The following is a 12,284-nucleotide window of genomic DNA, read 5'->3' on the forward strand; positions in this document are numbered from 1 at the left end:
CCTTTCCCCAAACCCCTCAACAAACAAACATAACATCCACTAGATTGGGAGTATTTCATGGCTAGGAAAAATACATAAAGTATATCATTCATAAAATGATAAGTAGCACCAGTTTTGGAAGTACATCAAAATTAACTTAACTCCATAGAGTTGTACAACTTCTAAATATTTTAAGTTTAGAAAATAGATCCAGGCTGAAATGGTGTTAAGCTTTCTCAGTTGTTGAAAGTGGAAAAATTCTAACATATTCTCGCTGTTTAATTCTTTATAATTCATCAGATTTAATTCATGGTTATTCTTAATACATATATTTGTTTTTCAAGACACAGGATCTCTCTTTGTCACCCAGGCAGGAGTGCAGTGGTGCAATTATAGTTCACTACAGCTTCAAAACCCTGGGATTGAGCGATCCTTCCACTTCAGCCTCCAAAGTAGCTGGGACTACAGATGTACCCCACCACAACCAGATAATTTAAAATTTTTTTCTGTAGAGATAAAATCTCTCTATGTGGCCTAGGCTGGCCTCAAACCAGTCTCCCAAAGTACTGGGATTATGGGTGTGAGCCACCATGCCCAGACTGTACAGAAAATCTTAAAGCAAGCATTTTGGATTAAGAAAGTATTCTGTTTAAAGTTATGACAGTTTCATTTTTCTTATGCCTGGAAATAAGATTGAGATAAATTTTATGTTTGGGTTGCCTCAGATCTAAATTCTTAACTTTGCTTTGAATAATTTTCTTCTCATAAACAAATTGAATGCTTTCAGTTTTTAGCCCCCAATAGTCAAAGTTTTATACCTCATATTCATTTTTTGTAAATCTTCTGATAATTTTCTGAGTACAAGGGTATGAAAAATATTCATGAAAAAGCATTGCAGAGCTATAACTGGAAAATATTTTAGTGACTATCAAGAATGGCAAACAAGTAGAAATGAAGCTTAAACTGTGATTTCGTATTTCTTCACATAGGTCCCCTGAATTTCCGTTAGAGGAGCAGAGATGCCACCAACGTCAAGTGCCCCACCCCTGTATCCTCCCCCGGATGGAGGATGGGGCTGGGTGGTGGTCGGAGCAGCTTTTATCTCCATTGGATTTTCATATGCATTTCCCAAAGCCGTCACAGTATTCTTCAAAGAGATTCAGCAGATATTCCACACGACCTACAGCGAAATAGCGTGGATATCATCCATCATGCTGGCTGTTATGTACGCGGGAGGTAAGGTTTTTGGAATAAGTAGTTTCTGGGTCAGGAAAACAACTCCTCCAGGTCACAGGGATTTACATTCAGTGTCTAGGTTTGTTCAAGCCCTGTTTTTGTGTTGCAGTTCATTCAAACTGACCAAAGGTACAATCAGAACTGAATTTTTAATAATTTTTTTTTAGTGTTTCAACATCTTGAACATTTTGTTTCATTTTTTAGAGTATTTTTGAGAATGAGGGTTTATTTGCACAAAGCAAGATGCACTTAAATTATGGAATTGCCAAGTGAAGCGCTGTTCCACTTAGTTTGGAATTAAGTCTCTGCTGAAGTGTTGGTATCTTTCTTTACCATTGCTACCGCCAGTTTCTGAATGGGAAGGAAACTCAAGTTGCTGACAGTTTATAGGCCTAGAAAGTACTTCACCTGAAGTTGCAGAACTGGAGTGTTATGTACATTCTAGACACATCTGAGTTTGTGTGATTGAAATAATGCTTTGTCTCTACAAGACTCATGAAATATATTCTTTTTATTTTAATGGATGCCTAACAGTTATCAAAAGTACTAACTCACTTCTGAATGTTAAAAAAATTGGAAATATTTGTGCATTATTGTATCACCTGTTTTCTTTAAATCAATCTCAACAGCAGACCAGGCTATCTTATAGATTTTTTTAAAAGTCATTACTGAAAACACAGAGATCTTACAGTCTTTGTCTTTCAGTTGGATATTGGACTTTAAGGGACTGTTAGACTCAGAATATAATGATATAAAGAAATTATATATCTAGTGTAATTTCTTATTTTACAAGTAAGGATAATATGACTCTCAGTGATAGAGATATAACATTAATACTATCCAATATTTATTAACATTTACTTTCAGCCTAGGTCTCTCTAAGTAATTGATGTATGTGGTATGACACAATTGCCTTAACAACCTGTGAAATAAGCAGTCTTCTCTTTATGCTCTAGCTAAGGAAATAGATAAAATTGTTTCCCAAGTCAGACAGCTCGTTGGTAGTAGATAGAGATTGAGACTCCAAGCATTTAATTCCTATGCTCTCTGCCTTTCTCCTATTCTCCTCTTTGCATCTAGAAAGTGACAGAGCCAGACCTAGCCTAGGCCTCCTGCAAATCTGATCCAATGGTATTTCCACTGCATTGTAATGACTTGTGTGCTACCCTACCAAGGTCGTTTGTTCAGTGACATCATACTTATTTTTTAAGACATGATCTTTTTGTTATACTATCAAGGTAAACATTTGATCCTGAAATAGTCCTATGTTTGTGTGTGTGTGTGCGTGTGTGTATGTGTGTGCGTGCGTGCGTGTGTGTGTGTGTGTGTGTGTGTGTCTGTGTCTGTGTCTGTGTGTGCTGGTATGTGTTATTTTTTGTACATAGTGATTTTGGATTCATCCAGCATATATTTCCTTTATCCTTTTGTTTAGGTTAAAACATGCATTTTTCTTCCAGTACCAAATGTTATCTTTAAAATGCTATTTGGGCATTTCAGTGAAAAATTCTGCTTTCAAAACACTTTCTGAGACTCTCCTTTGGACAGTTGTATGGATTGTAGCAGTGTTATTTCTCACAACTACAGAAGCATTAGATATCGTGTAGGGGGTCTTCTTCCTCTATCCTATGAGTTGAGTATTCTTTAATAATTGCTTAGCTGGAGCAACACACAGTCATCTTGACATCAGCTTCTAAAAGTGCTAGTGTTAAGATATGCAAGGGTTTTTTTTTCCTCTCTTAAATACAAGGGACACAGACTCCTACTGCATTGATAATAGGTACACGGAACTTGAACTTCAAGTCTTAAATATTCATAATTTCTTATGAGCAGATAGTGGACTGACTCATAAGATAAAATTATGTACAACTTTTTAGTCAAATCAAGCTTTAATTTGCATTCTTTATTTGTTTTCAGCAAACAGTCTCAAAGTTTCAGTGGCTTAAAACACTACAAGTTTATTTCTTGCTCAAGCAGTGTTTAATCTGGTGCCTGTGGCATCGCTGAAGGCTTCGTACTGTTTCCTAAATGTGCTCCATTTGTAAAACAAACAGTGAAGGTAACCAGCATGAAAAAACATATAGGATATTTTAGGGGCTAGGCCTGAAGGGAGAACCATCATGTCTGTACACAGTCCAGTGATCAGAACTTGTATGAGGGGGGTAACTCAAAAAACCAGTAACTATCTTTTAGAGGGTGGATTCTTTGTAGTACAGGCTTCCCACCGCTAGGTAAATGTTCTCAGAACCCATTGGCAACAACATACCAGCTAGTGTTATTGTGAGAGGCTGCATTGTGGAAGAAACGTCCCCAGTTTTGGCAAACAGGTGACTGGTTCTTCTACCATGACGCCACCTGCCCACCCCATTTGAGTGTTCAGCAGTTTTTGACCCAAAGCAGCATGATCTAGAAACAAAGAGCTGAGTATCACATGTTCTCACTCATAAGTGGACCTTGAACAACTACCATAATACTATAAGAAAAGGATTGAGAGGAGCAGGAAACTGCAGGGGCCAGAGGGGAGCAGCGGGGAGGTGGGATTGACAGTAGTCGATATCTGCCTGGGGTAGGGGAGGCACCCCTCATCAACAAGGGTACCTGCACAATGAATATTTGTATACTTCACCCTGAATTGTACCCCACAATTTTAAAATAAAAATTAAAAGGGGAAAAATAAAATAAAATAAAACAAAATACAATAAAATTGGTGGACAATGCTAACAAACAAACACACAGCAACACTAAAAACCCAACATGATCACTGTGCCCCATGCTCCCTAGTCACCCAATCTCGTCCTAAGTGACTTATTTTTGTTTCTCTAGAAGAAAACATTCCTCAAAGGGTAACATTCTGCCAACGCGTAAGAGGTGAAACAAAAGATGGCAAAAGTATTCAAAATGGACGAGTTCAAAAACTGTTCTGAGCAGTGGAAAAAGCATTTCTTTTTTGTTTTTTTGGGTTGGAGTCTCACTCTGTCACCCAGACTGGAGTGCAGTGGCCGCTCCCGGCCACCACAGCCTCGACCTGCTGGGCTCTGGCGATCCTTCCGCCTCAGCCTTCCAAGTAGCCGGAATTACAGGCATGCGCTACCACACCCGGCTGATTTTTTGATTTATTGTAGAGATGAGGTCTTGCCTGCCCAGGCGGGGGTCTCAAACCCGCGGGCTCAAGCAGTCCACTCACCTCAGCCTCCTAAAGGCGTGGATTACAGGCTGAGCCAACAAGCCCGGCTGGAAAAAGCATTTCAATAGGTATATTGCATCCAACAGAGAGGACTTTGAAGGCAATGGGAGTTTAAACATGTAAGAATAAATACACGTTTTTAATAAATAAATTCCAGGGTTTTTGGGGTCTCCTCTCATTTACTGCCTTACCTAGATGCAAGAGCCAGGGATGCTTTAAAATGTAGTCTTTCTAGAGGAAGAAACATGACTGAATGGTATCCTGCCACTCCTAGACAGGATTTGATACCTCAGCAACCGTTCTTCATCCAGCAAAAGCAGGATGTGTTAATAGACTCGCCATGGTCATATGACAGCCTTCACCCCTCTGGCTGATGTAACAGGAACTTAGAATGGAGAAGGGCATAATTCACTTTGTCAAACCACAAAATCTCAGTGTGAAATTATAATAAGTAAATGAATATACTATATTTACTTAAAGTAAATGTTTTTATCTTATTCATACTGATTTCTCTATATGGTGTAGATCTTAAAAAGCACAAAAGAACTCGTTTGAAATTCATCAAGAAAATAGTAGTTTGGTGAAATAGTTACACATTTGGAAAATGCCTTAAAATGTTTAGGGTAATACATGAACCAAATGTGTCTAAGTCAAATATTAACAGGGATTTGTATCTGGTTGTTTCAAGAAAGCAATGCTTGACAACATGAAAATACAACATGAAATTGACATGATGGTAATGTCTAGGTGAGAAACAGATAAGTACTTGGAATATTGGTCAAAGTCCTCAAAGTTATCAGGGCTGAAATGTTTCACATTTCATCTCTGGCCATGGAAAGAAGTCAGGAATTGCAGAAATTCTGCTACTCTTTGGTTTTCTTTTTAAAACTGAAAAGACAATTCCAGACCCATTTCCTAGTGAACAGAAACATACACCCTGTTGTATCTACTGTTACATGTTAATCTCATACATTTACATGGTTTGTTGGAAGTAACATCCGTGTCTTAGCCCGATAATTAGTTTTTAATCTTTTAACCAAAAATGACAGGCAAATTTAAAACTATAACTTGTTGTGAAAATCATTTTCATTATGTGGATACAAGTAGTTTTTTCAGAAACATAACTACTTAGAAGAAAAAATCTGATAGAATTCAATTAAAGACACAGCTAGTAGTCCTGATATTCACATTTCTGTATTTTTCCAAGTGTGAACCATAGATTTTTTTGCTTCTGAATCATGGGTCTCTCATGAAAAATGCAGTCCTAAACTTTATCTCACAACCCCTTTTATCAGAATTTTTATAAGTAGAGTCCAGAAACTTGCATTTTAACAAACATCTCTGAAAAAAATTCCACTTTTTATACAACATAGTGGTTCACTGTTGTAGAAGAAAATCAATATTTGACTTTAAAATGTTTAAATTTTTCTATAGAATGTGATAGACTCCTATTGATAGAAGCCTTTTAAGTGGATGACTATAAAATAAATGTAACGACTATAAGGTAAAAAAGCACTGTTTACAGTAAAGTATAATGAGTCTCTCTATCAGGTAACTGAAAGATTCCATTCAACATATTGCTAATTGCATTAGCCTAGAGAACATCTAAGATCAGACACACTCATTAGGGCCTAGCACTCAACCTATTAATCACTAAGGTGGGGTCACCGAGGAAGATGGAGCATGCTCAGAGTCCTGGCCTGTGATGTCAGGATTGGAGTCTCTTGTAGTAATTAGTTGGCATCTGGGCTTTGGTAGCAAGGTATTATCTTCCCTTTGATGTCTGAATTAAAAATGAAACTAATAAAAGGTATGCCGGAATGATGGAAAAGCATGCAAATTATGTTTGTACCTTACTTCATCCTTGGAATAATGGCATTAAATTACCACAACCCATCTGGATGGCCATATGGTCTCCCGGAGTTCTAACACATTTCAGCAAATAGGTCAAACAGGGTGCTCACCCCATTAATAAAGCACTAAGTAGAGTTAGAGAACATATTACAATTTAAACTTTCTACAGTGTTTAGACGGACGTAGGGATTTATTTTGTAAGCAGTGATTACACAGGGTGATCTTCTGGTGTAATGTTTGTCTTTGTATTCTATCAAATGATCATCTAAGCGTAGTTTGCTGCACAATGACTGAATACAGATGTGGGCTGCCAGTCTCTATGAGGAGTTCTTGCGATTTTTTTTTTTCTGATGAAATCTATTCTGACTTGGAAGAATCAGCCATTCTGGAGAGCAGAGTGGGCTTTGTCTCCATGGTAACTTATTTTTCTGTTTTATGTGAGCAGTGACTGCCATTTACAGTAAAGTAAAGGTGATGGTTTTGCAATGGACCACTATACACAGGGGACCACACTTAGACCACTGAGCTTATTTTTTACTGGAGGCCAAAAACAAAAACAATTTTAGCATAGCAGATTGGTGGCCACAATATTCAATGTATACTTTTCTACTCTTTTTAAATTTTAAATAGCTCACTATATTCTTGTGTTTCATGTCCTGATATTTTGCAGAATGAGGGAAGCTATTAAAATAATTCATATAGTGCTTCATCTTAGCAGCAATAAAAAAAGAAAAAGAAAAGAAGCTCATTCCATTCCTATGTTTGAGAGAGTTAGGACTTTTATCTTAGCTTTACAAAACCCAAAAAGTACAAGGTACACCTGGACAGTCCTATGCAAGCAGTCTGTGGACTTCTGAGTTTTTGTGTTTGTTTGATTGATTTCTTGAGTTGGAGTCTCACTATGCCCACCCAGGCTGGAGTGTAGTGGTTCAATCACAGCCTATCTCAGCCTCAACCTCTTGGGCTCAAGTGATCTGTCAACCCCAGGCTACTGATAAGCTTGGGAACACAGGTGTGTGCTACCACACCTGGCTAATTTTTTTTTTATTTCGTAGAGACAAGGTCTCACCATGTTGCCCAGGTTGGTCTTGAATACCTGGGCACAAGGAATACTCCTGCCTTGGTCTCCCAAAGTGCTGGAATTACAAGCATGAGCCACCACACCTAGCCTTTTGTTTGTTTTGAGAGTGGACTTTTTATACCTGTGCCATGTTAGATTTTTTTTTTTCATTCGTGAGTATAAATATTGCTAGAGTTGTCTGGGAACTATAGTACAGTTTGGCAGAAACTGTGATGCTCACCCTCTATCCATGTGTTCCTGTTTCCCAACATTTTTCCTCTTGACCTGAAGCCAAGTGACTAGTTCTGGTGATTGAAATGTGAGAGAAAGGATGTCTGTCACCCCAGACGCCTCCTGGACAAGACATTTCAAGCTGGTGTGCATTTTCTCCTCTGCAACAACCTTGTTGCAAATGATGTGGCTCTAAGGGGAAGGTCCTTGATGTACCTCAGATTTGGAATGAGTAAGATTAAAAATGTTTATTAAAGCGGGCACAATGGCTCACGCCTGTAATTCCAGCACTTTGGGAGGCTGAAGTGGGAGGATTGTTTGAGCCCAGGAGTTTGAGACCAGCTGGAGAAACATAGTAAGACCTTGTGTTTACAAAAAAAAATTTTTTTTTTTTTGAGTTGGAGTCACACTCTGTCACCCAGACTGGAGTGCAGTGGCTGCTCCTGGCCACCGCAGCCTCGACCTGCTGCTGGGCTCCGGCGACCCTTCCGCCTCAGCCTTCAAAAAAATGTTTAAATTACCTGGTGTGGTGGCTTGTGCCTGTACTTCCAGCTTCCCAGGAGGCTGAGGTGGGAGGATTGCCTGAGCCCAGGAGGTCAAGGCTGGGGTAAGGCCTGATTATGCCACTGTACTCCAAGCTGGGTGACAGAATGAGATACTGATCGGGAAAAAAAATTGATTCAATGTGAAATATCTGCAACAGAAGTTAGTTAAAAACTACTTAAAATATTTGTTATAAAGTGAGTCTAGCTGCACCGCTTAAAAGGATAAGATTTATATATCTTTTCTTTACTCACTGAGGTTCTTATGTATGAAGGCAAAAATTGTACCTGACAAAATTAAACAGGAGAGGAACACTTTATTCAGGATATTACAACAGGAAAGAGGGGCTGAGTCCAAATTGGATGAAACAAAAGTTGGAGAGTTTTTAAGAGTTGGGGTGAGAAGATTCAAGGCCATCTCTATTTGCTAATTGACTTTACCCAAAGGAAAAGAAAACTTTTTTGCATTTCCAGGACAAGAGATAGTTCTACAACTTGGAGTAAGACACCTATAGAAGTTATTTAATCCCCTGTGGAAACCAGGAGATAGGGTACTGTCTTCGGTGTTCATATTTCAAAGGGATAGTTCCCAGGTTCATGACTTTCCTGGGTTGGACAATTGGCAGAAAGTTTGTAGAATGTTTACATATATTTTAAAGGGGCTAAGAAAGAATTTACAACGACAAGTTTGCTAAGATAAATGCTCTAAGCAAAGGGAAGTCAAGGGCTTTAGGAAAAGGAAGAAGCCTGCCCAATATTTGGTCAGATTAAGGAAAAGAAGATATCTTAACCACATGTAAAAATTTTCTATTGAGACCTATCACCTTTTCCTCTTTCACTGAATTAGTCATGCCAATTCCTGACAGAGATGACACAATAACTATATATTATAAGATTAAAAAAGCTTATTAAGCTTTAAGGATTTATAGAAGAACATAGACTATACTGATCATTGCAAACATGAAGACTTAGTGTGTTGTGTAACATAAGTTATGTAAATTATTACATGTGGTAAGAACACACTATGAGATGTCCTTAGTAAATATAGCTTGTATTACTGTTATTATTATTATTATTTTAGAGACAAAGTCTCGCTTTGTTTGCCCAGGCTGGAATACAGTGGCGTGATCTTAGCTTACTGTAGTCTTAAACTCCTGGGCTCAACTGATCCTCCCGCCTCAACCCCCTGAGTAGCTAAGACTATAGGCATGCCATACCACACTCAGATAACTTTTTAAATTCTTTGTAGAGACCAGGTCTGGCTTTTTTGTTCTGCCTGGTCTTGAACTCCTCAAGGTATTAGCAATCCCCCCACCTCGGCCTCCCAAAATGCTAGGATTACAGACAAGAACTACTGCACCAGGCTTAGCTTGTGTTATATCATGAAAACACTTGGACATATGCTAAAGTGAATATCATGACGGCCTGTTTTCATCGAATAAAAGCGAGAGGCAAGTACTTCAAAACAGAGTAGAAACCAAGTCATGCCTAGGATGCTTTGTCTGATTAGATGCCACTTTGTCCCTTCCAAGACAGGAGTGGAAGGAGACAGAGTTCAAGGACAGCCTGGCAAGTATGCTTGGGGCCTTTGAAACAGTTCCAGTAACTGCTTTCCCTACAGTGGGCTGAGAGTCTACTGCAAATACTTTTAGATGATCCCTAAGTATTATTGTCAGCAGACGATTTAAGAAACTGTATCGAAATCTTCTTTGATGGATCTATGTGCTCTAGACAGTGAGACTTTCACTTTCTGATTTATCTAAAGAACCTATCTATTAATTTATGACTTGGCAAGAATAGGAATATCTTTCCTGACTTCTGGCTTAAAATTTCTGTAAAATATGTTATTATATCATTACTCATCTCATGGGGATGTGTTTTGGTTGCAGATGACAGAAACCTGTTTCCAGTGCCCCTAAGGCCTAAAGAGAAGTGCTCATGTATACAAATCAGAGGAGATGCACACCTACCACCGTCTTTCTGGTCAACTAGCACGAGTGATTCTGTTTGTCCAACACATTGCCCTCTCGCCTCTCTCCTTGGCTTCTTCTGAAGACATGGCTTTGTTTACTTACATTAATATTCTTTCTCTGGCACAGGGAAGATGGTTTCCAGCATCTAAGGCTCATATTTCAGACACAATTTTTTTTGGGGGGGTCGAGGTCTTACTCTGTTGCCCAGGCTGATTTGCAATGGCATGATCACAGCTCACTGCAGCCTGGACCTCCTGGGCTCAGGCAGTCCTTCTACCTCAACCTCAACCTCCAGAGTAGCTAGGACCACCATGCTCAGCTATTTTTGTTTTAATTAATGTTTTTTAGAGACAAGATCTTGCTATGTTGCCCAAGCTGGCCTCAAACTCCTGGACTCCAGGGATCCTCCCGCCTTGGTCATTCAAAGTGCTGGGATTACAAGCGTGAGCTAATGCACCTAGCATCACGCTCAAATGTGACATGAGAAGACATTCCCCTCTTCCTTAAGATATGCTTTGAGAAATTCTAGGAAAGACTGTAAGGACATGACCCGCTTTGCATGTGTCCTGGAGACAGGGGAAGAATGAGCAACTAACATTGGCATCTTGAGTAGATCTATGTGTCTGAGATAGGAAGGGGGCAGTTCTCTAATGGAAAGGTGACAGATACTGTTCCCAGAGGAAGAAAGGGTTCTGAAGAGGCTGAGTAGTAAGTACTCGCTCCTCCAGTCTTTTAAAACAGATTAATATATTATCTTCCAAGAAGTCTAAAACATGTGTTGGATTTTACTAATTACTCATGGGGAATTTTGCATTTAAACACTTTATAGCTAGCTAGTAAGCTAAATAGATTTTATGTCAAAATGTATGTACTGTATTTAGAAACTTGATGGTTTCATGACATATAATAACACTTTGTAGCCACCCAGAGGACTCAAGTGCATCTTATGTGAGTTGAGTCCTAGGGTGGGACTTAGGCATGGAAAGTCCTGGGATCTCAAAGGGGCTTATTAGTGGTTTAGTAGTCCAGTGAGAGGCAGAAGAGCATTGTAATTTTTTTAGAGATAATGAACTCTAAAAAAACACATATGAGATTGGGACTGCCACTTGGTCGGTATGGTCATTTGACCATTTGATCTTGGACCCTCAGTTTTCTCATCTGTAAAATCACAGAGGAAATATGTGCATTTATTTGTGTGTGTGTGCTTATATAGTTAGTCTGTACTCCTGCTCAGAGTCATTGTTGGTAATAAACACCAAATCTGGCCATTGCTTTGCTAGACTCTGGTGTGGCCATGTGCTCTTTGAGCTATGGTTGTCACCATGCTTCCTGACTCTGGCCCTGTGCCTACCTTGGGGAGGTGAATTGTCTTTCTCTCTCTCTCTAATTTACTTTTAAATAAACTATATTTTCTAATCTAAAAAAACCCCACCAAATCTGATGCATAGTAAATTGTAGTTTCAGATGTGTGTGACTTACTGCTGCACTCTTTTTTATTTTATCTGTTATGCTGCGAAACTACAGGTAAGGAACAAGGAAAGCAGTAAGACTCAGACCTGTGCCAATAAGGCTCAAAAACGACTGGAAAAGCATGAAATAAATAAGTCAATAATCGTTCTAAAAAATTTCTGTGATCTTTATTCATACTTGCTATGGCATTTTCCTGTATGCCACCTACTATGTGGATAGTGGTGTGTACATTAGTCATTTTTTGGGGCATTCCTATACTTCTGAACATCCTTTCTGTGTTTAGGGAATGTTCAACTTCATCATTTCTTGTATCCTCAAGGAAAAAACCAGAAATTTACTTTCTCAGAATTCCTTGCATTTAGAGCACAGGCCTATGATCCAGGCCCCATCAAACCAAGGTGGCAAGGACAGTTTTGATTCGGTAACCACTGATGCGAAAAAACAGAATCTTCGAGGAACACATTCAGATGAGGGGTTTACAGATAATCCGGAGTCCATTGTCACGAAAGTAGTGTCAATGCTTGGGGTCAGCAGGACTGACAATGTAGTGTGCAGGGTGGTTGGTCATTGGTGGCAGCCATGACGGCCTACTGGAGAAATCTGTTTGTTTGTTTTGTTTCCCCGGATGTTCTGGGGTTTATCGGGGGCCGGGACGTCCTAGAAGAAGGTGTTGGGCCTCTTGGTGGTGAAGCGTGGCTTGTGCTGGCGACGCAGGACACGATGAGGCTGCGGGAACTTGACCTTGGCCGCAACCTCCT

General features: G+C 39.3%; 1 protein-coding gene across 2 annotated transcripts in view; it reads left to right on the forward strand.

Moving 5' to 3' along the window:
* The first annotated feature begins 964 nt into the window (after nt 1-964).
* The window catches only part of SLC16A7 (solute carrier family 16 member 7), a 61,582-nt gene continuing 50,262 nt past the window's right edge, over nt 965-12,284 (forward strand). For both annotated transcript variants that reach the window (XM_008060994.2, XM_008060993.2), the window contains exon 1: nt 965-1,215. In XM_008060994.2, coding sequence (XP_008059185.1) covers nt 999-1,215 — 217 coding nt within the window. In that variant the 5' untranslated portion in view covers nt 965-998. The remainder of the gene's footprint in view (nt 1,216-12,284) is intronic.

Source organism: Carlito syrichta, unplaced genomic scaffold (assembly GCF_000164805.1).
Source record: "Carlito syrichta isolate Samal-C Ts95f unplaced genomic scaffold, Tarsius_syrichta-2.0.1 Scaffold304825, whole genome shotgun sequence".
Classification (NCBI taxonomy): domain Eukaryota; kingdom Metazoa; phylum Chordata; class Mammalia; order Primates; family Tarsiidae; genus Carlito; species Carlito syrichta.